This window comes from Podarcis melisellensis, assembly GCF_964234715.1.
Source record: "Podarcis melisellensis genome assembly, chromosome: 1".
Lineage (NCBI taxonomy): Eukaryota > Metazoa > Chordata > Lepidosauria > Squamata > Lacertidae > Podarcis > Podarcis melisellensis.
In genome coordinates, this window is record NC_138528.1 from 82559976 (window position 1) to 82584607 (window position 24632).

The 24632-nt window shown below is 45.5% G+C and overlaps 1 protein-coding gene and 1 long non-coding RNA gene across 6 annotated transcripts in view; one reads left to right on the plus strand and one right to left on the minus strand.

Moving 5' to 3' along the window:
- The window catches only part of CLCF1 (cardiotrophin like cytokine factor 1), a 51625-nt gene that overhangs the window by 23150 nt on the left and 3843 nt on the right, over nt 1–24632 (minus strand). For 2 of the 4 annotated variants that reach the window (XR_014171198.1, XM_081922809.1), the window contains exon 1: nt 13770–13921. The exons of the other annotated variants lie outside the window; for them this stretch is intronic. Coding sequence is in view for 1 of the 2 variants with exons in the window: in XM_081922809.1 (XP_081778935.1) it covers nt 13770–13808 (39 nt within the window). In the remaining variant the exon portion in view is untranslated. Of the gene's footprint in view, nt 1–13769; nt 13922–24632 lie in introns of those variants that run through there. 4 annotated transcript variants of the gene reach the window in all.
- Nucleotides 13959–24632, plus strand: part of LOC309376466 — a 35926-nt gene continuing 25252 nt past the window's right edge. For both annotated transcript variants that reach the window (XR_014171201.1, XR_014171202.1), the window contains exons 1-2: nt 13959–14657; nt 17107–17276. This is a non-coding gene — a long non-coding RNA (uncharacterized lncRNA). The remainder of the gene's footprint in view (nt 14658–17106; nt 17277–24632) is intronic.

The window sequence follows — 24632 nt, forward strand, 5'->3', positions numbered from 1 at the left end:
ATAAACATACACACAGTTCTGCTCACTGCTATGCGAAGAAGGTTTTTGCCAATGGCAGATTAAATAGTCATTGGGTCTGAAACATGGTCCAAGGCTCCTTTCTCCAATTGCTCAGAGGGCTCCAAGTTTACAAACAACTGTAATTCCCATTTGGCTTGTTTTTCACAATCTAGCTTTGCTCCCCGCCCTCCCAGTCTCACGGAATAAGTAGGCAGGAACACACAGGTACAGAGCTATCAACAGAAAGCAATTCTACATGCATCATTAGAGTGTTATGGGCGTAGGATCAATTCTCATAGCATCACCACTCTTGCTCAGCTTAAAGAATATATGCAGCAGCAGACCAATGGCGCATCCAGTCCAGCATCCTGTAAAATTGCGTAATTGCAAATTAATTGACATATGAGCAACGGGCTGGCCTTCTTCTCCCCCTCCAGAAGAGGTGGCAACTCTAAAACAACTGAGTCAGAGGAAACTTGGATCTGGGCCCCCTAGTTCCCCAGGGGCTAGGCTTGATACCACTGCGTGGGCTTGATGGATGATCCTCATTGCTAACTCAATGTTTTTTTTATGGGGCTCCCAGATGCCTGGGGAAGAGCTCACTGGAACGTGTTCAGTGATTATTGGGAAATGGGTCTTACTGGCCCATCCTGCAAAGATTGGAACGTGGCATATGCGTCAAGACTGAGTAAGCAGCTGCTGGAAAATGGGGGCGTTTCCGCAGCACCTCTTAGCTGGGTGACTTTTCTTCGGCTTTTATATTTTCATACAAAAATATTGTATATTTTCTTTGTCCCTGGAGCCCTTGGTGCATCCTGAAATTGCACTTTACCCTAATTAGACCTGGATGTTATTAACCCTTCCACCATCTTATGACTATCTTAAGAGTACTGTATTAGAAACCGCAGAAGGAAGAGGTCTCTATGCAACTGTTGCTAGCGGGATAATTGGTGGTGTGATTGACAGCAGGAATCAGGGCAAGCAAGCTGAAGGGAGAAGAACAAGGGGCGTTTCTAGGCACTTAAAAGACTTACAGGCACAGGCCCGTGGCACAAATTTACCAGGGTCCTCAATGGCACTGTGCTTTGTTGCATGCTCAGCAGACCACTCTCAGTCTAAGCAGGGTAAATATATATGATGGTTTTAAAAGGAGGGGTACAGAAAACCCCATGGGTGGCCGCTCCCAGTGCTCTTGGATAACACACCCATTTACCTGAATGCTGAGTTTGTATCATTTTGTTCTATTTGAAATCATTTTTATAAGTTTTATCACTGTAAAGGTTTTATCTGTTTTTGTAAGGCTGCATACATTTAAAGAACATCCCCCCAAACCCCAATAATCCTGGAAACTGTAGTTTGTTGAAAATACTGGGAATTGTAGCTTCATGAGGGGTAAACTACAATTATTTGTGTTGGTGTGCCTTCAATTTATGGTATGTACACAGTCTAATTTTATATTTTATTTTTGTAACCTGATGGTGAGCAGCAGATAAGAAATCTTAGAAATAAATAGAAATGAATAATTATGTAAACACTTTGCAGAGAATCTTGCACTTTAGAAAGAAGCAGAAGGCAGGTCATTTCCTAAAGAGCCTCACAACTTCATCTTAACATATGATCAAACAGACAATGAAATGTACCCAACTTTTTGTACCCAAAGAAATTTCTGGTATATGTTATATGTGCTTCCACAGAAATAGCTCTTTAGCCCCAGGCAGGGTTGCCACCTTTTATTTTATTTTTATTTTTTGCTGGCTCTGCTTTTAAGTCTTTTATCATCATCTTAGCTCACAGAAAACCATCACTCCATGTCACCTGTTAAATTTATGTTTCAGGTTGCTGCTAAAGATTCGGGGCTGGTGGGGTTGGGTTTTGTTTTTTTTAAAAGTGGTAACTGTATCCCAAGCCAATCTGAATGGCACAGATAAGCACAGGGGTACAGTTTCTTTACACAATGATCCCTAACTATGTTAACACAGTAGTTTTTTTATAGAAAGCAGCTGACTCGGATCAGTTCCATGTCAGCAAGCATAATGCAGTGCCATCTTTCTGGGGTTATTGGTCCTGGTTGAACTATTAAAGAGGGATCCCAAAACAATGCAGCGCGCAGCTTAGTAGACTGACTTGCTGAGGCTGCAATTTACATGCACGTTTACCTGGGAGTAAATCTCAAAAGGATGTACTCCACCTTCCAAGGGCTGCACGATAAGAACAGTCTTGTTAGGCAACTCCGACCGCTAAAAAGGATGCTGAAAGTTATTTGGTATGTGTGGCTATTAGGGAAGGACCGGGCAGCATGCAAAAAAAAAAAAAGTCTGCTGGTTACCCTATTGGATTTTACGCTCCTTGCTTCTTTACCCAAAGGGGTGAGACTTTGCCCACCGATCTTGCCCGCTTCTGCTACGCGGCCAGTAGGAGGGCAACATGCAAATTACACTACGGCACTTTGAGGGTCGATTGGCCAAGAAATCTCTGACGTCACAAACCCCTTACAATAATTAACAGTAGAATGGGTGGGCGGGATGGGGGTGCGGAGGGGGGAGGTTGCATGTACTGGATCAACAGCGACGGGAGTGGAAGGAGGCGAAGAAGAGAAGAGGAGGGGAGGGGGGTTTCTCCCTGCGTAGCCTTGCCAGCTCTTAATGGAAAGAGCGTGTCCAGCTGGCAGGAGTGCACTGGGAGAGCGAGGGGGAAACGGATCGGGGCGGCTGGGGGCTTCCTCCTTCCTCCTCCTCGCCCCATTCCCACTCCCTCCCCACCGCCTCTTCTTCTCCATCCTTCCACCACCGCTGTGGCTCTCCCGTGTCTCCGCTCCTCGGCCTCCCCCTGCGGTGAGCCTTCTGGTGACCCCTCCCTGCCGGCTTGGCCGGGGGCCGGAGTGGAGCTGGCCCTGGTTCAGCGGAGGAAGCCGGCAGCCCATTAAAGCAGGTGTCACATGTTCCTTCACCTGGGTCACTTGGCATGTGTAGGCGCCACGATTTCCCTTTAAGAGCCCAGCCTGGAGAGGCGAGGGGGACCCTGGGGGCAGGATCCAAGGAGCAGTGAGCCATGGTTCCCACTGCAGTCCTGGACCGCTCCTTCTCCCCCACACCCGTGTCTCTCTCTCTCTCTCTCTCTCTCTCTCTCTCTCTCTCTCTCTCTCTCACACACACACACACACACACACACAAACACACACGTAGGGGCCCATGCAGCCCTAGTATGTGAGATCTATTACAATCCCACCCACCTCTTTTCCTCCACCACAAAAACTGCAATATATACTGTGAGATACACACACACACACACATGCACACGCACACATATACATAAACACACATACATGCACACATATACATAAACACACACACACACACAAAACTACTGTTCCCCATGCTATACACCTCCTGACCTGCAGATCAAACCAACAGAACTGAAAGGGGTTGAAGATGCCAAGCCATCAATAAAAACAGGCATCATTGAAATAAGCAAATGAAATCCCTGGCCAAGATGGGCCTGCTTTGTATGTCTCCCTTCACACAAGCATTGTTTTAAGTCATGGTAGGTTGCAAAGGGGGTGTGCGAATCTTTTAGGAGCCCCCCCCCCCCGGCTGCCAGAACTTACAATATAGCACAAGAAGTTGGAACCAATATTGGAGCTGTGAGCAATGACCATATTTTGTTGGGGTCTCCCCGTTAACATTTGGGAAGCAGTAGAGTGCCTGACCTCCCCTCAATGACACTGGCAAAACAAAGGCTGCAATCCTAAGTAGGCCAGCTAGGGAGCAAATCTGCATTGCAGCTGACAAGTAGAAACAACAACAACAGCAATAATAATATTTATACCCCACTCTGGACAGCTTACAGCATATATAAAACATAGTAAAATATTAAACATTAAAAACTTCCTGATACAGGGCTGCTTTCAGATGTCTTCTAAAAGTTATGTAGTTCTTTATGTCCTTGACATCTGAAGGGAGGGCGTTCCCCAGGGAGGGTTCCACTACCATATAGAAGCCGCGGCCATAAACTAGAAGTGGGAAATGTGAATCATAAAACAGTCCAGACCTTCGCGGAACAACGGTGCTCCGACATTGCTAAGAGGTTGTATCAAAGCTGACTAGAACATACGTTCAATTAAAAACACCCTCTCTTCTATTAGCAGTATTCAAAAGTGACGCATCCCAGACAGGAAGGCTTTTATGGCATTACATGCGAAAGTACACTAAAACAGGGGAGATGATTTCAATCTCTAGTGCCCCAAGGTGGTGCGTGCAAACATACAGAGCAATACTTTCTCCAGATCCACATCTTGAGTTGTGGCTGCAAAGGACAGCAGTGAAAGGAGGACTTTAGGGGATTGTTGAGGGTCTCATTCAGCAGAAGGGCTCCCAAACATGGAAGGGTTGACTTACCAGGTTTTGAATATAGGTAAGGAATACAGGTTTTGAAGTAAGTGGAAAAAATACACATTATCATCAAAGGAATCCCAAACCCTTTAAAGCCAGCAACAGATGCACTGATGGAGACCAGCCTAGTGCCAGAAAAGTCCTCGGCTGCTTTCTGAACTCAAGCATATCTTTTTTGCCTGTGCTAGACTTAAAAGAAACTAACAATGTTCTGTGATACCACACAGGACAAAAAATGCCTACTACCCACCACACTTGTGCCTCGGATATGTTTCCCCTCCAAACATTTCAGGGCCTCTCCTAAATTTTTATACCCAAATAAATTTTTGGCGGGGGTCCTTTCATAGCGCTACAGGCCCTCCAGACAGCAATAATGTGTTAGCATTGGGGATGCATCCCAGAAAGAATAAAGCAAAATAAATCCACCACAAAATGCACTGTTGCTGTGTCAAGAACATGTTGCAGAATACACCCATAACTGAACACCAGCTTGGAGGAACCCTTTGAGATATTATGCCTGGAGGACAAATCTACCTGCTCATATCTTTTGCCCCATGACAAACTGCTGTAGAAGAAGAATTTGGAACATCTAATATCTGCAGCAGAGGTATAAAGCAGTAAGGAAAAAAAGGGATATCTGCAGACCAATACCTGCAATCAGCACTTGTAGCATTTCAGGAGTGCTCTTTCCTGAAGTAACTAAGCTTCTTGAATGGATAAAGTCATAGAGAGATGTCATGTTATTTTAAGATAGGCTGCCGTATATATGACACACAAAGGAAGTAAATTCACTAGAAATGTAGACTTAACAACTGTGCTTTCCCAATCAGATCATTATATTATGCCCCCTAAACAATACACACCACTGGTTGGTCAGTTTCTAGGCTCAATTCAAAGTGGGGTTTTTTTTAGCCTTTAAAGCTCTTCATAGTATCTATATGCTAAGATTTTCAACAGAGGTCCTTCTCTGGGTTCCCCCACTGTTAAGGAAAAAAGCCTGGGGAACAGGACTTACTCCACAACCCAGCTTGTTGGGGTGCCACTCCCCACGGGTCCCTCTGGTCAGCAGAGAAGGAGTCTCCAGCCAAGTTACAGAAGCAAATCAGTGGTCAGTGGACCTGATCTTTATTTGTTGCAACCAAGGTTCAGACGCAAAAAGAGAAAGAACCCAGACCATGGGGCTGCACAGACTTCTGAAACTTTCCCAGCTTTCCCATAATACGTCACTCACATGATCATCAAAATGTCATGAAAGAGGAGTGGTTGGCATGCAGAAACATTCACCCACCCCTGTCAATCATTCCAGTTCCCAACAACTTTTAACTACCCTCTTCCACAAAGAACAATAAAAGTATTTACACATCCCCTTAGGTGCAAAGGTTTCCTGCACTTCTCCTTTGAAAGTATCAGGATTCAATCCACCATCCCAATGGGATTCTGCCCTTGATTGCCTCTTGCCTCCTATTGTAAGGCTAAGTTCACACCTTACGGAGAGGCAAGGAATAAGTGACCATATGTTTAAGGAATTATGGAGGCAGAGTGAGCCCAGGATTCCCCTCTTCCAGAGGAGTCATTAGCCATTGGAACCAAGGAAATCGGTCAAACCATTGAATTTTGGTGATTATTTGAAGTTGCTACAATTTTCTATATTGGATAGTCAGAGGAAACAGTACAATATATTGTACAATTTATTGCTACAATTTTATAGACTGCTTTTCTGAGCCGCTTTGCTGTTGTGCATGGATGGTGCTTATGTAAATGGTGAAGGAGATTAGTCTGGCTTATTGTCCTGGCCTTAGTTCGGGGCTGTGGTGGGGACTTGGGATTTTGGGGGAGTCGTTTAACTGCCCCCTATCCCTGGTTTTAATACCAACTATCTGAGGGAGGGTGCTTTGAAGGGAAGGGCCTTCTTAGTGGTGGTGCCATGACTGGAATGCTCTCCCCAAGTATCCTTGCACGAAGTCACTTTGGCAACTTTTAAATTTTTTCTCAGGTTTTAATATAGTTTGATGTGATTTATATTGGCTGGGTTTTCTATTTCTATACTGCTCCTAGTGATTTTCGTTTGTTTAATGTTTTGATTTGTATGTTTTTAATTTATTTAACTGGGCTTTGAAATTTGTAAAGTTGCTATGGAAATGTTAATGAAGAGTTGGGTAATAATCCCCAAAAGAGAAGTAATTAAATAAACACAGTGCAATACTGGCAAGTAAGCTGGCCACTGGGTAGGTGAAAAATTATGGTCCCTTAACATGAGCTCATGTAAGACTGTGTGCAAAGTTGTGGAAGAAGTAGCAGAAACGACACTCACATGATTAACTATCAAACCAAGATGTGGTATGAAGGGCAGCAAATGGTGGCGGTGGTGGGGGAAGTGTGAATATAAAGGAAAGAAGTTTATAAGAAAGAGAAAAAGGGGGGAAGGGTAATAAACGTGTACAAGCCTTTGTGACTTTCCAGGAAAGACTGAAGGGTAGGCAAATCTCAGGCATAGAGTGTGAGGCTGAAGCAGTCTCATCCTATGCATGTCTATTAAGATGCAAGTGTCATTGATGGGGCTTACTTCCAGATAGGTGTGTGCATAGGATTATAGCCCAATTACAAATATACACCTTGTGTTTCTTATTACCTGGGTGCAGCGTGGTCCCTTGTGTTAAAGCAGAGCAAGTAGAAAAATCAGATGAGGATGAAGAAGTATGAGACAGGGTGTTACTACGTTTGTTTGTGTATGTATGTGAGAAAGAGAGAATGCGCCAAGGGGCCATGCCCACTGACAAGCAGTCCTTGAGTGTCTAGTCACCACCACATGTGACTCTCAGCTTGCCCACTCCTGCTGTAAAGAAAGACCACGGGGCCATGGTGCCAGGTAGAAAGATCCAGAAGGTAGCTAGGCCTGAAAGGTTTCTGTTTCTTATGAAACATAACAGCACACGGGAACTCAGATGGAAGAAGTGATGGCAAGAGAGAGAAAGAGATGGAGGAGCAGAAGAGGAGTGAATTCAGTGCTCATGTCAGTAGGTGGAGATATGTGAGCCATGATGTGTTCTAGGAGAGCAAATTTCAAGGTCATACATGTGCACTATAACACTTCACCGCCTTCAGAGCTTTAGGAGACCGACATTCTGCCTTGTTTAGTGTTCTAGAAGGACATGTGTCAAACAGTAACTTTTGTACAACTTCTGTTATATGATCTTGCTTTCCATGTAAACCCCACTCCTTCTTGGCAACAGGTCTTCTCCAATGCATTCAAACTGAGTGAAAAATAATGGTGGTAAATCATTCAGTGCAAAAGCACAATAAAAATGATGTATAATAATGACAGCAAAATCTGAGGTCTTATCGTACAGCCATTAACTCTGGATCCCCAAAAGAATAAGCAACCCAGTCACCACAAGAGAGACTAGATCACTGTTCCTGATGTGTTTTGATAAGACGGGGGGGGGGGAATCTGCAGGTCTCCCCTGCATGACAGAATCCCTGAAGTGTATTGGGGATGGCTTCGTTTGGAACTCAGCAAAGTAAAAGGGCTGGCCATTTAGCTCTGCTCTGTGTTCAGAACCTCTGGGAGACAAATTCACTGTCTTATCGGTTCCTGGCATCCCGCTATTTGGGCGGCTGCGCCTCCCTCAGTTGTGTCTGCCAGGCCTGTACTGTACTGGGCTTCGTTCCCCAGCACAGCAGGCACTGTGACCTGACCCCGCTGGGCGACTCCAAGCTCAGTCCACAACAGCTTTCCCTTACTCTGTAGCAAGTTGGGAAACAATCCTTTATATGGTCTGCAAGCTGCTGGCTCACTGGACACCACAAGGATATTTGGCCGGTTGAAGTCATTGACTATTAATGTTCTAGCGAGGAAAAATGGGCCGTCTCCCTCCTCCAGCACTGCGCACAGCCCTTGCCCACGCACACCCTCTCTCCCCTTGCAGATGAGCATTGACCCTAACTTGCTGACCAACTTCTCTATTCCAGTTCAGGGCTTCCCATAAAAATAGTTCTGACTCCATTCTGTGATTCCACCCTCATCCTGCTAGTCTAATCCTCAGCTCCCTGTAAATAGCTCCCTTTGTGCCCCATGATTCCTGCAAACCTGTCCCTGGGATTACAGATGCAAATAACTCTACTTAAACTCCCCCCCCCCCCCAATTCTCAAGCTACAGACCAGCCTTCAACAATGTCCCCAGAATGGGCTCAGCCCACATTCCAGTGTTTTAGCTATAGCAAAATGGCTATCTCTAGAGATGTGCCAATATCTTTCCGACATGGCCTGAAGCCTCACATTTCTTTCTGATTTTAGTTACTGTAAGCAGGCATATGCTTACAGTATGCTTAAGATAATAATATGACCATTTGCAGTCTGGTCTTGGAAATGCCAGTGCTTTATTTCTAAAATGTAAAATGTGGGAGCCCAGGCCTTTTTGAAAGTCCTGTTTTTTTCTTGAAACCCTTCCTCATAAAACCAGGATATGTGGTGTATTAACTTACATGTTGCATTTTAGTTACTGTTGAGTGAAGGAAATGCACTCTGCATATGCTCAAATTCCTTTTCTCTACTATGCTGTACCACCACGAACAGGCTGCAGGGCTAACTCTTATGTTATAAAAAAGATCACATGAACCTCCAATAGCCCCTGTCTGACTGCTGATACTGCCTGCTGGTTTTGATAGCATCTAAAATGAGTTTACTAATGTGTATCCATTCTTTAAAATTAGTATTTGGGAGAGAAAGCTGGCGAGAGAGATTGTGAGGAATGTGTCAGTGATTTGTGGTATCTAAATGTAAACATCTGCTTTGTAAGTTGCAGGAAATTGCATATTTTGTAGTTACAAAGTAGGTAAGGTGATACCTTCTCCTGCCAGTATAGGAGTTTGCAAGCTTTTGAGTTACACAGAACTTGCCATTAGGCAGAACGGAAAGGTACTGTCTATGCCAAAATATTCTACAGCCAGCATTTCAAAAAACCTTCAAGAGGGGGGCAGGCCTCATTCACTCAATAGCTTTGATTGCTCACTACCACACCATGACTCACTGGCTCACATAACAAGGGTGTACTTATGTTCATTCTTCCATTGTTAGGAGGGTACACTGAGGTCTTATCCCATAACCTGAAAAGGAACAGAAAGAAGTGTGTACCCCACTTTCCTCTCACCAGCTCCTGAGCAAATGGATCCTGGGATTTATTGTCTGTGCTTGGTGCAGGATGAGGGGGAAGGGAGGGAAGAGGAGAGGGGGAGGGGGCAAAGGAAGCTATGCCTGGCAAGGCCCTGGGATAGATTGACCCTGACAGATGTTTACAGTGGTGCTGAGGAAGGGGGGTTATTATAGAGCCGCAGACTAAACAGACCTTGATGCAGGGAGGGGCAGATAGCACTGCCCCCAGCCCCACCAAATCTCCAATCTAAAGTGAGGGGGGCAGGTTCTAGGATGGGGTCCCACGGAGGAAGCAGCATAGGAGATGGGGAGCTTGTGGCAAAATTATCCTATCCTCGGCCACTGAATTTTGCCCAGACGGTTTCCAAAGTCAGGCAGCTACTGAAGAACTAAACAGTGAGGTTTAAATGTGGTGAGATTAGAGGGAGAGTTGGCCAAAGGAATATATATACGCAGGAGGCTGCAGTGAGCGACTCAGGGGAAGAGGCTGATCGTTGGAGGGAATTCCTTGTGAGGGAAGAGAGGGAGCCAGGCCAGAACAATACAGTGACCTTTCTGGCCTCGCAAGAAACCACGGAGGTTCCTGACGTCAGAGGCCCATTACGAAAGTGCCTGTTCCCAACACAGGGAAAGGTCACGTCTGGTTCCAACACATTTTCATCCAACTGGCATCTTTCTCGGCATGTAGTGGTGTGCATGCGTGTGTATGTAATGGGAGAAAATGGGGGCGGTGGAGGAAATCCCGTCACTTCCCAGAACTGGGAGATCCTGCCATGGTTCTGCCAACAATTGTCCATCAATCTGATTTGATAATCCAGAGCTGGTGAGAGAATTCCAGCGTTCAGTTCCAAAGACAGGCTTTAAGCTCAGCCTGCAGGCCTCAGGCTTCCTTTGCATGTGCACACACATACACGCTCAAATTTCACGTATAATTGCACAGGAAACCTATTCACATCAATTTTTGCAGTCAAACATGCATTTAGAGATTTGTGAGGAAACCCTACACCCATTTTATTTCTATATATCTTTAAATGTACATATGCACGCGCACACACAGCCATTTTGGCTCTCTGAGGGCCCTCAATAGTGTACTTCACAGCATTCTCTCATCTGAAGTGGTTCCCAAAGTCAGAGCTGGCCCTATATATTTTTCTGCTTGAAGCAGAAGACAAGCTGGACACCCACACAGACACCCACAAATTCCACATACTGGACTGGCAAGTGAAACTTACTGTAATACAGAGCTGGCCCAAGACATTGTGCTGCCTGAGGCAGAATGGCAAACAGCATCCACTCCTCTCGCCAAGTCCTGGTCACATTAATGATAGGCTGGCCAAGTTATTTTGGCACCTGAGGTGGAGAATCCCACAAGTACCTTTTCCTGAGAGTAAAAATTAAGAGCAGCATTCAACTAGATCCGTGTGTGGAAGGAACAACTTCCACTTGTGAAATAGGACTCCCCCCCCCCCCCGCATTCACATCCCCAAATCTGCTCCTGAGGGTTGGAAGAAGCCTCAGAATGAATTTAGAGGGCTTGTTGGTCAAGTGGATTTCCACTTGCACAAAAATTTACATAGCACTACGGTTGAATAAAACCCAACGTTTTCAGCCCCTTTGTGACATTCAAACCCAGCTGCCTGACGCAGCCACCTCACCTTACAACTGGAAAACATCCTCCACCGTGCCCGAGGACAGCAGGCAGTTTTGTGGGGGCACAGGGCAGGCCCTGTGGCACACATTGCCTTTTCCTCTGACTAAGCGGAACACTCAAGGGAAAACAGCCAAGCCATGGCTAACACTGCTGACCAGCACCTGTCACCTGAGGTGGTTGCTTCATTCTGCCTTATGCAATTTCTGAAGGCCAAATAATGGCTGAGGGCAGCTACTCAAGCCCTGCTAGTAGGCCTCACAAAGCATCTGTCCAGCTGCTGCTAGGAATTGAATGCTGGGCTACATCAATCTTACATCACACGTTCCAGAGCTCTTCTTATGTTCTTAAACCTTATTGGGCTCTTGTCTAGTAATCTGGAATACTGCCCCCACTTTCATTTTAATGGAAATGTAGGCAAATTGGACAAAGCACATTTTATTGAGAAAGGTGGAAGGATCTGGTTATGTTCAGCTTGGAGAAAAGAAGGCCGAGGAGGTAAATGAAGCACTCTTCAAATACCTGAAGGGATGTCAGCAGAAGGGCTTCCTTCTGTCTGCTCCAGAAGGAAGGACTAGATCTAATAGGCTTGAGGTAGGAGACACCTCTTGATGGTGACACAGTTTAACGATGGTAGTGATTATATAGGAGTGGGAAAAGACTCCTCCTCATTGGAGGTTGTCAAGCAAGGGGCTGGAAGGCATCTTGATCTCTGGCTTCCCTGAGAATTTTGCTGCCTGAGGTGAAGGACAAGATAGTGTTTCATTTCTGTATAGAAGCTGACTGGACTGGTAGTTTAACCAGTGATGATGGGATAGTGTCCTCTACTACATCTGAGGCAGCAGGCTAGTTTAGCAAGGGAGGGCCAAATTGGGTAGCATACACATCTCTGTCTTCCAACAGAGGGAAATAGCTTGGGGGCTTCAGAGGATGAACTGCTGCTTGAGGTCCTAATGGTAGGACTGGCCCTGGCTGAAAGTGACAGGCTACAAGGCCCTCTCCAATTGGTAGAGTTAATGCATGGTGATTCCTGCCTCAACTGACCAGAGTGAAGAAGAAATATGAGAAAACAACTTCTACTTATCAGAGACTGTACATACATTAATCCCCATCAAAAAGTAATGAGGAAAATCTGCTCTTAAAAAAACACACCACAGACTGGACAGTAATATGCCACTAAGTAATATGGGCACTAAGGAACACTGAACAAAAGGGCCTTTGACATAAGGAATGTGTGGCGGGAAGATCCCTGGTTCTTATTTTCTGGCCCTGTCTTTTCCATATACTTTGGCAATACATGCCATGTCTATAAAAGCAACCCTGCCTTTTGAGTGCCCTGTTCCAGAATGTAAGTTTTTTTAAGCACAAAACTCAATGAGAAAATAAGCAAACAGTCCAACAATCCAAAGAGGGTGAAAATGCCTGAACAGAAAAAATCAACAAGTTGTTCAAGAAAATGTATCAACCTTTGTGAACCTTATAGACCAGCACTGTGGAAGTTGGCTGAGAGGTAAGTCCCACAGAGTTCAATGCAAATACCCATAAGATTGCAGCCTTAAATGTGATGCCCACTTAAGGGTTTATGGGTCTACTATGATTCCCTATCACAGCAAAAAAATAAAGCAACGGTACTTGATAGCAAGCATGACTGGATTTTGAGTGTTCTTTGCTTTTTGGTGCATGAGTTATCCTAACCATATGTGGCTGTGCTTATCCATGATTTTTTGCCACTGAATAAGCACTCATTACAAGGCACTAAGGATACAGTCTAGGTATAAGCTCATTGGGTGGACCAACTTCTCCTATCCAAGTACTAACCAGGCCAGACCCTGCTTTGCTTCAGGGAAGACTTAATTCTGAGCAAGCATGCACTGGACTGTTCTGCACGCCTGAGTCTCCCTCACCCTATTTATGTGCACGTTTGAATGTTGTAAATGCAGTCTAGAAGGCAGATGAGAACAATCTTTAAATAAAGATGCATTTTCTAGTAGCCAGTGTTGGTTCTGTATTCACATTACTGATGCAGCAAACACAAGAGTCTTTTATGCCGCAGACCTCTGCATGTTTACTCATGTGTTCCATGAGGCATACTCCCTTGTGTGTTTAGGATTGCAGCCTCATAAGGCAATCCTATACACAGAAACAAGTTCTATCAAGTTCCAGTGGGTCTTTCTCCCAGGACTGGAGAATACAGGACTGTACCTTTGCATAGCAATCCTATACACGTTTACCCAGAAGAAGCAAGTCCTGTTATGGGCCTTACTCCTGGCTATGAGTGCAAAGGGTTGCAGTGCTCTGCATGACAGGATCCTTTAAACGCAAAGGAGTTCAAAACTCCTGTGTTGCCTGGATGAATAAATCAGAGAAAGAAAACAACTCTTCACCTACGAATCCAAGAGGTTTGCTAATATATTTCAAATTTTTTTCTTCCTTCTATTCTCCAAAAGCCTGATTTCCAGAAGATAGCAATGTAGAGTATCTCCTCACCAGTCAAGTGAGGAAGGGGGGACACAGTAGATCAACCTTAGGGAATAGGGATCGACTTTATGGGGTGTGGATTGAAAACAGCCCTAAGAGCATTTACCTGATTTGTACACCTCTCGGCCAGAGAGTGAGGCATCATTGAGCTGAACTGAAAACGGACGGTGGTGAACCCGATTGGGGTGGGGGGTGTTGCTCGCTTGTGACTCACTCCCTTTTCTGTTTGGGTTGGCTGAGCCCCGCGGTGCCGGGAGCCCCCACGTAGGTTGTTTTTTGGGTTTTTTTAACAGCTCAGCCCCACATGTTATGGTGTGAGAGCCTGGGCGGGGCGGGGGCGAGAGGAGAAGGAGGAGGGTCGAGTTTCCAGAGTTGCAGGCGATGTTGGCTCCAAAACAAACAACAAAGCTGTCCGTAGACTTTTACGTGGCGTGGTGGGGGGAGGCTGAAGGGGTCGAGGGGTGTGGACGACGGCAAGCTGGGCACAGATTAGGGTGGCCCTGAGGCGAGAATGGGAAGAAGCAATCGAAACATGGCGGAAAGGGGCCGCAGCGCATTTTTGCAACTTTTTAGAATGCGATCCGAAGAAAAGAGCTTCTTCACCGGGGGAGGGGGTGCATTTACTTTTTCTCCCTCACGTACAAAAGAGAAGTTGGATCAGGCTAGATAAGGACGTGATTGCGGCCTGCAGAAAAGGTGGTAGATACGGGAGAGGGAGGAAGGGAACTGATTTGTGGGGCGCTGAATTTCCGCGGCCATTGCAGTCAACGAGCTGTATTCATTTATTTTAAGATTTGTATCCCGCTTTGTCACCGGAACTTCGACAGCGGCCGCCAGTATAAAAAGCCTTCTAAAAACCAGACCAGAAGAGTTAGTCGGGTTGTTTAATGGCGGCTGGAGTTACGGGAATGTATGGTGAGCCCAGAAAGCTCACCGTGGAAGATTCTCGCAGCATTTCTCCAGACGTTTTATTTTATGGATTCTAAGCGAATAGGTACATGGAAAAGATAATAGACTAGTCCCAGCAGATTTATCTTGGGAGGAAGGTCCCGTCTATGATTTACGTGATAAGGAAGTTTTATTTTTGCCTTCGCAAATATTTTTTGATACTCGAGGCTGAAAGTCAGAGGAGCAGGCCAAGAAAATACGCGCCCTGTCAGTACAAGAGAGCACTCTGCCCACCTCACCCTCGAAAAAAATTAAAGGAGCAACTGATTGCCCTTATGTTTAGCGGGGAGGGCTTAATCTAAATCTCCAGAGTGAAAGAGACTACTGGGAGAGGAAAGGGTGTAAAGAGAGCAATTGCTTTTCACCTTGCAGGTATGCATAATACTTTGAAAGGAAGCCTTTGATGCAGTGAACTAGGGTAGACACCAGTCCTCTCCTGGTTCACACACAAAGGGAAGGACTAAGACAGGCATGTCCAAAGTCCATTTTGGGGACCTAATTCGGCCTGCCGGTCAATTTTATCCGCCCCCCGTGGCAGTATATGTCCTGGGGTAAAACCCTAAAAAAAGTTCAACAACTTTGGTCAGCCCTTGCACATGTTCACTTCATCAAATCTGCCCTCTTTGAAAAAAGTTTGGGCACCCCTAGACTAAGAGGAATTAGCAAATGGAAGGTGAGGTAGGGAAGAGGCAGAAACCAATTTAATATAATATGGAGGGGGAAATGAGTTCATTAATGGGCCAGAGGCACATTGGAGTTGACCCAGGATTGCAAGTGGAGCAGAAACGTGTTGGAGAGTGGATTTGTACTACTTAGGGTGAAGGTAAAGGGACCCCTGACCATTAGGTCCAGTCTCGGATGACTCTGGGGTTGCGGCGCTCATCTCGCTTTATTGGCCGAGGGAGCTGGCGTACAGCTAACGGGGTCATGTGGCAGCATGACTAAGCCTCTTCTGGCAAACCAGAGCAGTGCACGGAAACGCCGTTTACCTTCCCACCGGAGTGGTACCTATTTATCTACTTGCACTTTGACATGCTTTCAAACTGCTAGATTGGCAGGAGCAGGGACCAAGCAACGGGAGCTCACCCCGTCGCAGGGTTTTGAACAGCCGACCTTCTGATTGGCAAGCCCTAGGCTCTGTGGTTTAAGCCACAGCGCTACCTGCGTCCCATCACTACTTAGGGTACGTAAGATTATATACCTTGCTTCTGTGCAAAATCAGAGTGGTTATGAAATGTTGAAAGCATTCTGTATATTCAGAAAGGTTGAAGGAAGAGTCTTACATATGTGTTCAGAACTAGGCTGCAGTAGAAACTCTGGATAACTTAATACTGTATGACATTTAAAGTGCTACCCTGAAACTGAGAGGGCACCCCCTTTGCCATAAACTATCTCAATGACTTAGCTAAGTACCATGGTACCCAAGGGAGCGGGTGACGCTGTGGTCTAAACCACTATCAGCAGTTTGAATCTGTGAGGCAGGATAAGCTCTAGCTACTGTGTCCCACCTTCTGCCAGCCTAGCAGTTTGAAAGCACACCAGTGCAAATAGATAAATATGTACCACTGTGGCAGGAAGGTAAACAGCGTTTCCAGGTGTTCCGTTGCACCAGGAGTGGTTTAGTCACACTGGCCACATGACCTGGAAAGCTGTCTGTGGGCAAACGCCAGCTCCCTCGGTCTGAAGCAAGATGAGTGCTGCACCGCATAGTCATCTTTGACAGGACTTAACTGTCCAGGGGTCCTTTACTTTTCTCTCTTTTTTACTAACATATAAAAGTTTCACATAAGAAAACCCGATGTCTGACACCTATCATTTTCTCTGCTTGATTTAAAGTTTGTTTTTAATATGCTGCAGTTGCAGGAAGCCTCAAAAGTGTGTGTGCATGCACAGGGGTGTCTGTAGGAAGCTTAAGTCTGCAGTGGTCCTGGACACTGCTCAGACAAACAGTGAACTGCCCCATTGCACACATCTAAAATTTAGATGCCCACATTATCAACTTTCTTCTTCATTGTCCTATGAAAAGCTCCAAGAAAGTAGAACATATATTAGTATATCTTTGAGCATTGTTACAATGTGGTACAATGTTGAAAATTTCAGCTAGTGGTCTTATAACTCTGCTGGTTCTACTGAGTAGAATATCAACCTTTGTGAATTATATAGTGTCTCCTATAGTGGGCTATGAATAACTTGACACCTGACGTTGGTGTGTGGAGCATGGCAAAGAACCAGCACCACTTTTAGAGAGCCAGATGCCTCTATCACCATTTCTGCTTTTAGTCTGGAAACAACCTATGAGTTGGGCTGTTCATTAATTCCATTTTACAGAACAGAGGCTGAGCAAAATAAAATACATTGTTTAGGCTTTCTGATGAATCTTCAGCTGACGGGATTGGAACAAAGTTCCCCCATGTCTTCAGTAAGTAGGGGCTGGGTGGGCTGGAGTGATGTTGGTTGTGTACCCTGCTTGTCCTTACATCTGTGTATTCCCTTAGGCATACTCCGGGCTGAGCAAATGGAGGAGTCTGCTGATGACACTGGGGAGCCCCAAACAGCCGGCAGACTTGTTTGCATCAATAATGACAGAGTCAAGGCCGTGCAAGAAAGCGGACAATGAAATTAACCAGACAGTGGCTGTGCTTTGTAAGGATTTTTCCATTCTGAGGTAAGCTGCATCACTCCGGGAGAGAGAAGTGTAGGGTGAAGTAGGAAGTGACAGGGAACAGAAAAAGTGTGAAAATGAATGAGGCACAGAAGGAGATTCCTAGATGGATGGGAGACTCTGCAGGTTATATAGCCCACGAAGGAACTTGCAGCTGTTTACAAATGGGCACACAACAGAGCATGTGCTAGAATACTGTACATAAGAAACTTTACTGGGTCCTCCAACACATTTTTAACCATTTATTGTCAAACTTAGAGCCTGATCTTAATCACATTTACTTGGAACCAAAGCCTACTGATTTCACTGAGACTTGTTTCCTGGCAAGTATACTTAGAAGTTCAACAACAGTTTGTGAACAGCTTTTAAAGTTAAATACCTGTAGCAAAAGAACAGGCAGAGGATAGTCAGTGACCACCCACACTTATAGGCAGCAGCAAACAAGGGCAGAATGGGGAATTGAGGCAAAGGATGTGAGAACAGATGAGGTCAAGTGAGAAGGGAAGACAGCTGAATGGACAGCTGAGTTGGAAGCTTAGGGGTTGAAGAATAAAACACAAGGGGTGCAATACAGGGGTTAGGTGCACACATTCCATGCAAATCACTTAGCTGTGTGCTTAGTTCCTACAGATTTGCCTACAAAGCACCATGCAGAAGCCATTAGCAGAAACTTTGACAAGCTGTTTAGTGAACCTGGATGCACTAAGGCTATAAAAGTTAGAAGGCCAGATTGGGGGAGTCACTGAGGTCCGTAAGACATCTATGCAGCTTGCCAGAATACCCCATAGGTCTTGGGTCCAGCTTTGTCTGGTCCAGTTTGGGCCTTCATGGGCCTGTTCCAAATTGTCAATGGACCACTACACAGGGTAGGACACACATTAGCTTTAGGCTTCACTTCAGGGTGAGTGGCTGGTGGTTTGCATATTGATCCCTTTGTTGTGGGGAGGGGCCAATTTGGACAGCATGCGCTTTGAGACCTATGAAATCTGATTGATTCCTGAGTGGAAGATTTTCGAGTAGCCAATTTTGGTGATTTTGTTGAGGCTGTTTCCTAATTGTAGAACATTAGGGTGAGGAGGCCTGTTGACACAGTCGCTTCAGTGTGTCTGGTCTGACACTGCAGAGCTCATTCTGCTCCTCAGTTCTCTTCATACCTACGAGCCACAAAAGAGGCCAGATAACAGCTGTAGCAGGCTGAACAGTGGTTAGAATGCATATCTGCAAGTATCACATAGCGATGATGGCAGTGAAAAAGGTCCACCATTCCACTTCCATCAAGCAGAGCTCTTTCTAGTTAAAATGTTGTTACAACCTGCCTCAGTCAGTCGGACACTGTAACCACCACAAGCCTGCTGTTTAGACACACCTGTATAGGCAAGCATTCCCTGGAAGTGAACTTGTGATTTTATTGTTTCAATAGGGGCTTTTGTTTTGCTTTTTCAAATGCTACAATGGAATACTTATTGTGTATTTTAATTATGTATTGATTTTATATTTGACATTTAAGTGGTACATAAATTAGATGACAATGAGGATGATAATAATATTGCTACATCAAGCCTCCTGTGTGTGAGGGAATCAGAAGTGGCATCAGACCAAATGGTAAAATGAGATGCTTTTTGGGATAGGAGCCTGGCCTCTGTCATAAAAACTAAACCAGCTGAGTGTTTGCCTAGGCCCAAAAGTTGTGAGCAGGGCCACCAAGTGTGCATAGTGCCCCTGGAGGACAGTTGAGGAGAGCATGTCTAGACTGCACAATGCAAAAATAATTTCAGATTTGGGTGCAAGCCAAGGAGTTTGGCAGTTCCAACTCAACACAGAAAGTGCCAAACTCTGCACCTTTAACTTCCCTCTTTTTAGATCTGTGCTTAAAGGATTTCGGTGTGGGATAGTAAATGCCTGAGATTACAAGAACATCACTGCTTGGACCACTCAGAACTCATGAGATGGCAACGTGTGCTTAGTCAAGTCTATTGCATGCTTACTCAGAAACAAGTCCTCCTTAGTTCAGTGGAACTTGCACCACAAACTTTATACATGTTTATTTGGAGTGAATGTGCATAGGATTGCAGCCCTACTCTTAATAGATGAATTTAGGATTGCAATCTTAGCATAACAAAGAGGCTTCCTGCAAGATGATGTGTAATAAGATTTCCACTGAGGGAAAAGCAACTGTATCAGTGGAAAGACCTCGGGCGTGCAGAGAACAAGGGGAGTGTGGAAATGCTTTATTTCAGTTGCTGCATATGGTGAGGTGTTAGTTGGCATCAGGTTTTATAGCGAGACATTCTTAGGAGGGAAGTATTGATTGGGAAAACTGGCTGATAGCAAAAGAATAGTCCATTTCAGGGAAAGGATTGGTAAGAGGAAAGCTTTTGAGAATAGACAGATGTTTCTCTGAAACAATCCTGAAATTGCAGCCTTAGGTGTATATTGAAGTCACTCCTATGCATGCATTAACTAGGAAGTAAGCACCATTGGGGGACGCGGGTGGCGCTGTGGGTTAAACCACAGAGACTAGGACTTGCCGATCAGAAGGTTGGCGGTTCGAATCCCTGTGACGGGGTGAGCTCCCGTTGCTGGGTCCCTGCTGCCAACCTAGCAGTTCAAAAGCACGTCAAAGTGCAAGTAGATAAATAGGTACCGCTCCAGCGGGAAGGTAAACGGTGTTTCCGTGCGCTGCTCTGGTTCGCCAGAAGCGGCTTAGTCATGCTGGCCACACGACCTGGAAGCTGTACGCTGGCTCCCTCGGCCAGTAAAGCGAGATGAGAGCTGCAACCCCAGAGTCGGCCACGACTGGGCTTAATGGTCAGGGGTCCTTTACCTTTTTTAAGCACCATTGAGCTCAGTTGGATTTATTTCTGGGTAAACATGAAATATTATTGGCTGTGTGACCTCAAAACTGTCCTGAGCCTGTAAGATATACATGGATATGGTTGTTGACAAGAGTTTTTCTGACACAGGCTTTTTAGGTGTTTGATGCTACTGTAGAATATGGGAACATGTGGAGCTGAAGTTTATATTGAGCTAAGCTGCATTGAAACCAGTCTGGCCTGGTTCAAAACTGTGATGTGAGCTTACAAGAGTATCAAGGCTGAAAGGAAGGCAGTAGGAAAAGCCCAAAGTCAGATCAGAAAGTCATATTGAGAGCACCTTACTGCATGCATTGGGGTTCTGTACAAAAGCCATCATGTGTTAATACTATGTAGAATGGAGATTAGTAACACTAAGTATAATTCCTAGTGCCCATCTGGTTATTGAGACAGGTAAGAACATAGTCTGTGGTGTCCTATCCTGACCAGGCATGAATAGCATTTAGCCATGCTCAAGTACCCAGCTGTGAAATTTAGAGCCAATGCAAGAAACAGAAGACAAAACCCCCTGAAATGATTCACATTTAGGGGTACAGCATATTCTTTGAACTACAGAGGTGCCTTGTGGATTTTCATGACCATAGAAATGCTCCAAGATTGCTGGTCATCCTAATGATACAAGTTTAAAGCAGGCTGATCACTTTTCAAGTTTGTGAGCTTTTCTTTTTCTAACTGGCTTCTCCTGGAAGAAATAAGCTGTTGGCAGGAGCTTATGACAGGTTGTTCCCCCTTGAGATTTCAAAGCATTCGTGGCAGGGAATGGCTTAGTGGTCTGTGAGCGCTTCATTTAAAGAAATCTTAATATGGGAAGCCTTAATTTGAGTCCTTCCTATATTAGACACAGGGATTGGCAGAGAATCTGGTGTTCCTGGGGCTATTAATGGGGAGACACAGTTAAATTTCCAAGAGGGCTCTCAAGAGTCTTGTGGGCAGAATAATGAAGAACTGGCATGTCAGCACTGTGCAATTTAGCCAGCGTCAATTATACCAAAGAGCTTTTATGCCAGAGCACAAAAAAATGCACTTGGGACACTTGCAGTAAATAGCACTCCACTGAGATTCCTAGAATCTAAATGAGAAATCACTGCACAGGAACTGTCCATACTAAGAAAATAGCAATCACTGTGCAGTAGCTATGAGGAGACTGCTATCCACACAGACTAGACCTCGGCACCTTTTTCAAACGGTCCTTGTAAGCAGGGTTCAGATGCTGTAGATCATGGATTGAGAAACATTTGGTCCTCCTGATGGTTTTGGACTCCCAGTGCCCATCCGTCCCATCCAGCATAGGCAGTGGCCAAGGATGATGGGAGTTGTAGTCCCACAACATGTGGAGGGCCACGTTTCCTATCCCTGTTGCAGATAAAGATTCCACAAGAAAGCTTTGATTCACTTTCTTATCTTCTTCCACTCATTATTCATTCATACAGACTGCAGCCAGAGTTTTCCCCAAAACAGCTGATGTAACATCTAAAATCACCTCCTACTGGTCTAAACTCAGAAACACTACTTTGCCCTCATCTCCCTTGAACATCCTTTCAGATCAGTTTCCCTTGAAGATCTGCCATCTCCTGAATGACTCCATTGCCAGCACACCCATCTGTCAGGTCACACCTTTAGAACTACACTTCATAGCTTCCTCCCCTTTCATGTGAGGAATGTTAGAGCTCCATCTCAGGCTCCTCTGTGCCCCAGTACTGGACGAACTTGCCACTCACACCAGGTTTTTCTTTTCTGCTGTTGGCTGTATAGCTTTGCAATCATGAGCGACCTGAAATCCAGTGTGGTCAGAATGGAGTTTGATTTTCCCATATATAGTCAGGGTACCATGATGCATTTTGCTCAGCCTCCTTTCAAGACCTCAAGCATCCCTCTGCAATTACGTTCTAGTGACTAAGTCATCCGCAGCATCTGGGCTAGAATCCAAAGTTCTTGCTTGTGGCCCAGATTATTACAGTATTGCCTTCTCTACCTGTGTGATACTTTCCTCGCTCCATCCATGGCCCCATCCTTGCCTCTGTACTACTGTTTAGCATGCTGATTCAAGACCCAGTCTTCTGACTCCTTTGCCATGCTTCTCTCTTGCCTTTACACCAGGGCGGACTACACTCAACTCCCATCACCCTCAACCATCATAGCCTATAGTTAGGGTTGATGGGAGTTGCAGTCCAATAGCATCTGGGGGACCACAGGTTAGCCATCCCTGGCTTACATGATCATTCTGAGGCTGATTCTATTCCTAATATTTCCCACTTTCTTCCTAGGCTGCAACACAATAGGCCACCTGTCCTGTTGTTTGTTGAAAGTCCTCCTTTTTGTGACTGTGCTTAAATGCTTTGTTTCCTGCATCTATCCCAACAACAAACACCTGAAGTTTGGGAGGTAAATGTCTAAAGAAGGAATAGATTGCTACCTCTTTCACAAGCTAGGGGAAATTGTCACCACAACTCCTGGTTATTTCATTACTTCTGTGATCTTGGGTGTGTGTGTGTGTGTAGGGTGTCTTAACAGCAGGAACACCTGAACCTGGACTTGGCCTTAGTAGTTATGAGAATAGAGTTACTAACTGGCAGTGGGTGTCTGTGTTTGGACTGAAATCACCATGACTGACTTGGGGATTGCAGGGGGGTGGGAAGGTTGCAGTTTTTATAAGGTTCTTTTTGAATTTGTACTACCTTCCAGTTTTTTAGTGTGTCTTCAGTTCACATAGTATAACGGAACATCTGGCTGGATCTAATTTAGTGGCTGGACAGGCTTTCCCCCTGTATGTTGGGATGGGGAACCTGTAGCCCAGCAGACATTGCTGAATTGCAGCTCCAGTCACCCCTGACTATTGAACATACTGGCTGGGGCTGATGGGCGCTAGAGTCCCAACATCATCTGGAGGGCCACAGCTTTCCCCATCCGTACTGTATCTAAATCCCACCATAGCATTTCTGCCCCTGTTGGTCTACACAACTGACTGCAACCTGCATGGGATCAGGACCTTCTCGCAGAAAGCATGTGGGTGGCCTGGCGTGGATCCATGGGGGAGAAAGCATTTGCTCCATTGGATGTCAGACCTGGCCCGTGAAACAGTTTTATCAGGCTCTTGGCAGCCCTGCCAAATGCTAACCATGTGGTATGCATTTTGCCCATGGTTTCATATGCAAGGAGAGGAAATTTGTTTGCAAATGTTGCGAGATATGTGAGTTATTCCATACTTTAAATGTGATTATTGGGAGGGGGTGTTATAAACAGTGCCCTGTCTGATAGCTACGCAGAGGCTGAATTGTAAAGCTGGCCACCTGTGAGGAGGTTGGGCTGTGCATCAAACTATACTTCTGGTTTCCGGACTACTGCCTGGAGAATAGAGTGGTCCCTGAGAACACAGAACTTGGCCATCCCTGTGCTACAGCACTGAGCCAGGAGTGTGGGAAACGGCTGTCTATATGTGCCCCTAAAACTGAAGCCTGTCTCTCAAAATGTCCTACTCGAGCCTCATTTGTGCTGCTTTCCGTATATAAGCCTGTTACTGTCTTGTCGCAATAGCACACAGAACCTTCAAACCATTCCCTATAACTTTTCCCTTTCCCCTCTTTAATTTCCTGGCTGCAGGCTTAAGATCAGCAAACCTAAACCAGCAGCAAACTTAATGAGGAGCATCTGTACAGAAAGGGCATGCACGTGGAAGTGTGTGTGTGTGTGTGTGCGCGCGCGCACGCACACACGCACACGGGTGCGCTTACACACACAGATGTGTCCGAACCCACGGGGCTGGACAGCAGGAGGTCTACCTGTCAGAACTCTGAGGCTGCCTTGAACTCATCTTATTGTGGGAAAGAAGCCAGTGCTGATATAAGGCACAGTGCAGGCCCAGACTGAGACAGTGGCAAGATTTCCTCTGTTGCCCATTTACTGGGCAAGTTGTACTGTACAATGTAGTGCTCACAGCCAAGGTTTATGTTATATCCCACTTTTCTTCCATCATGGAACCCAAGGCAGTGGACATGGGATTCCCAGGTGGTCTCTCATCCAGGCACTGACCAGACCCAAACCTGCTTAGCTTCAGCAAGGACGTGGTCCAATGTGCCTTCTGACCACAGCCAGACCTAGTCTCGTTTCTATCTAGTGTGCCATTTTCCCTAAATGAAAGTTGTGTGGGGCAACCCCAGTAGCTTGTGGCAGCACTCAAATGGGTGAAGGTGTGCTTGTACACCAACTCAAGACTGGCTTTCCAGTCCTCAGGTGTGAAACCTATGAAGTAGCCGTCAGGAAGACAGTGGCTTAGATTGCATGCTAGGGTGTATTGTCCTCAAAGGGCTCCAGGCACCCTTTGTTTTAGGTATTAAGCAACGTGGCTGTTAAAAGTATTATGTTTCTGAATAGGACTGTTACATGCATGAATTTAGTGCCCACCCTGTCTCATACCTTACTATCCTTACATTGACTATTTACATTCTGTCTGTTTACTAGTTATATATAGCCACACTGTTATACTAAGCAA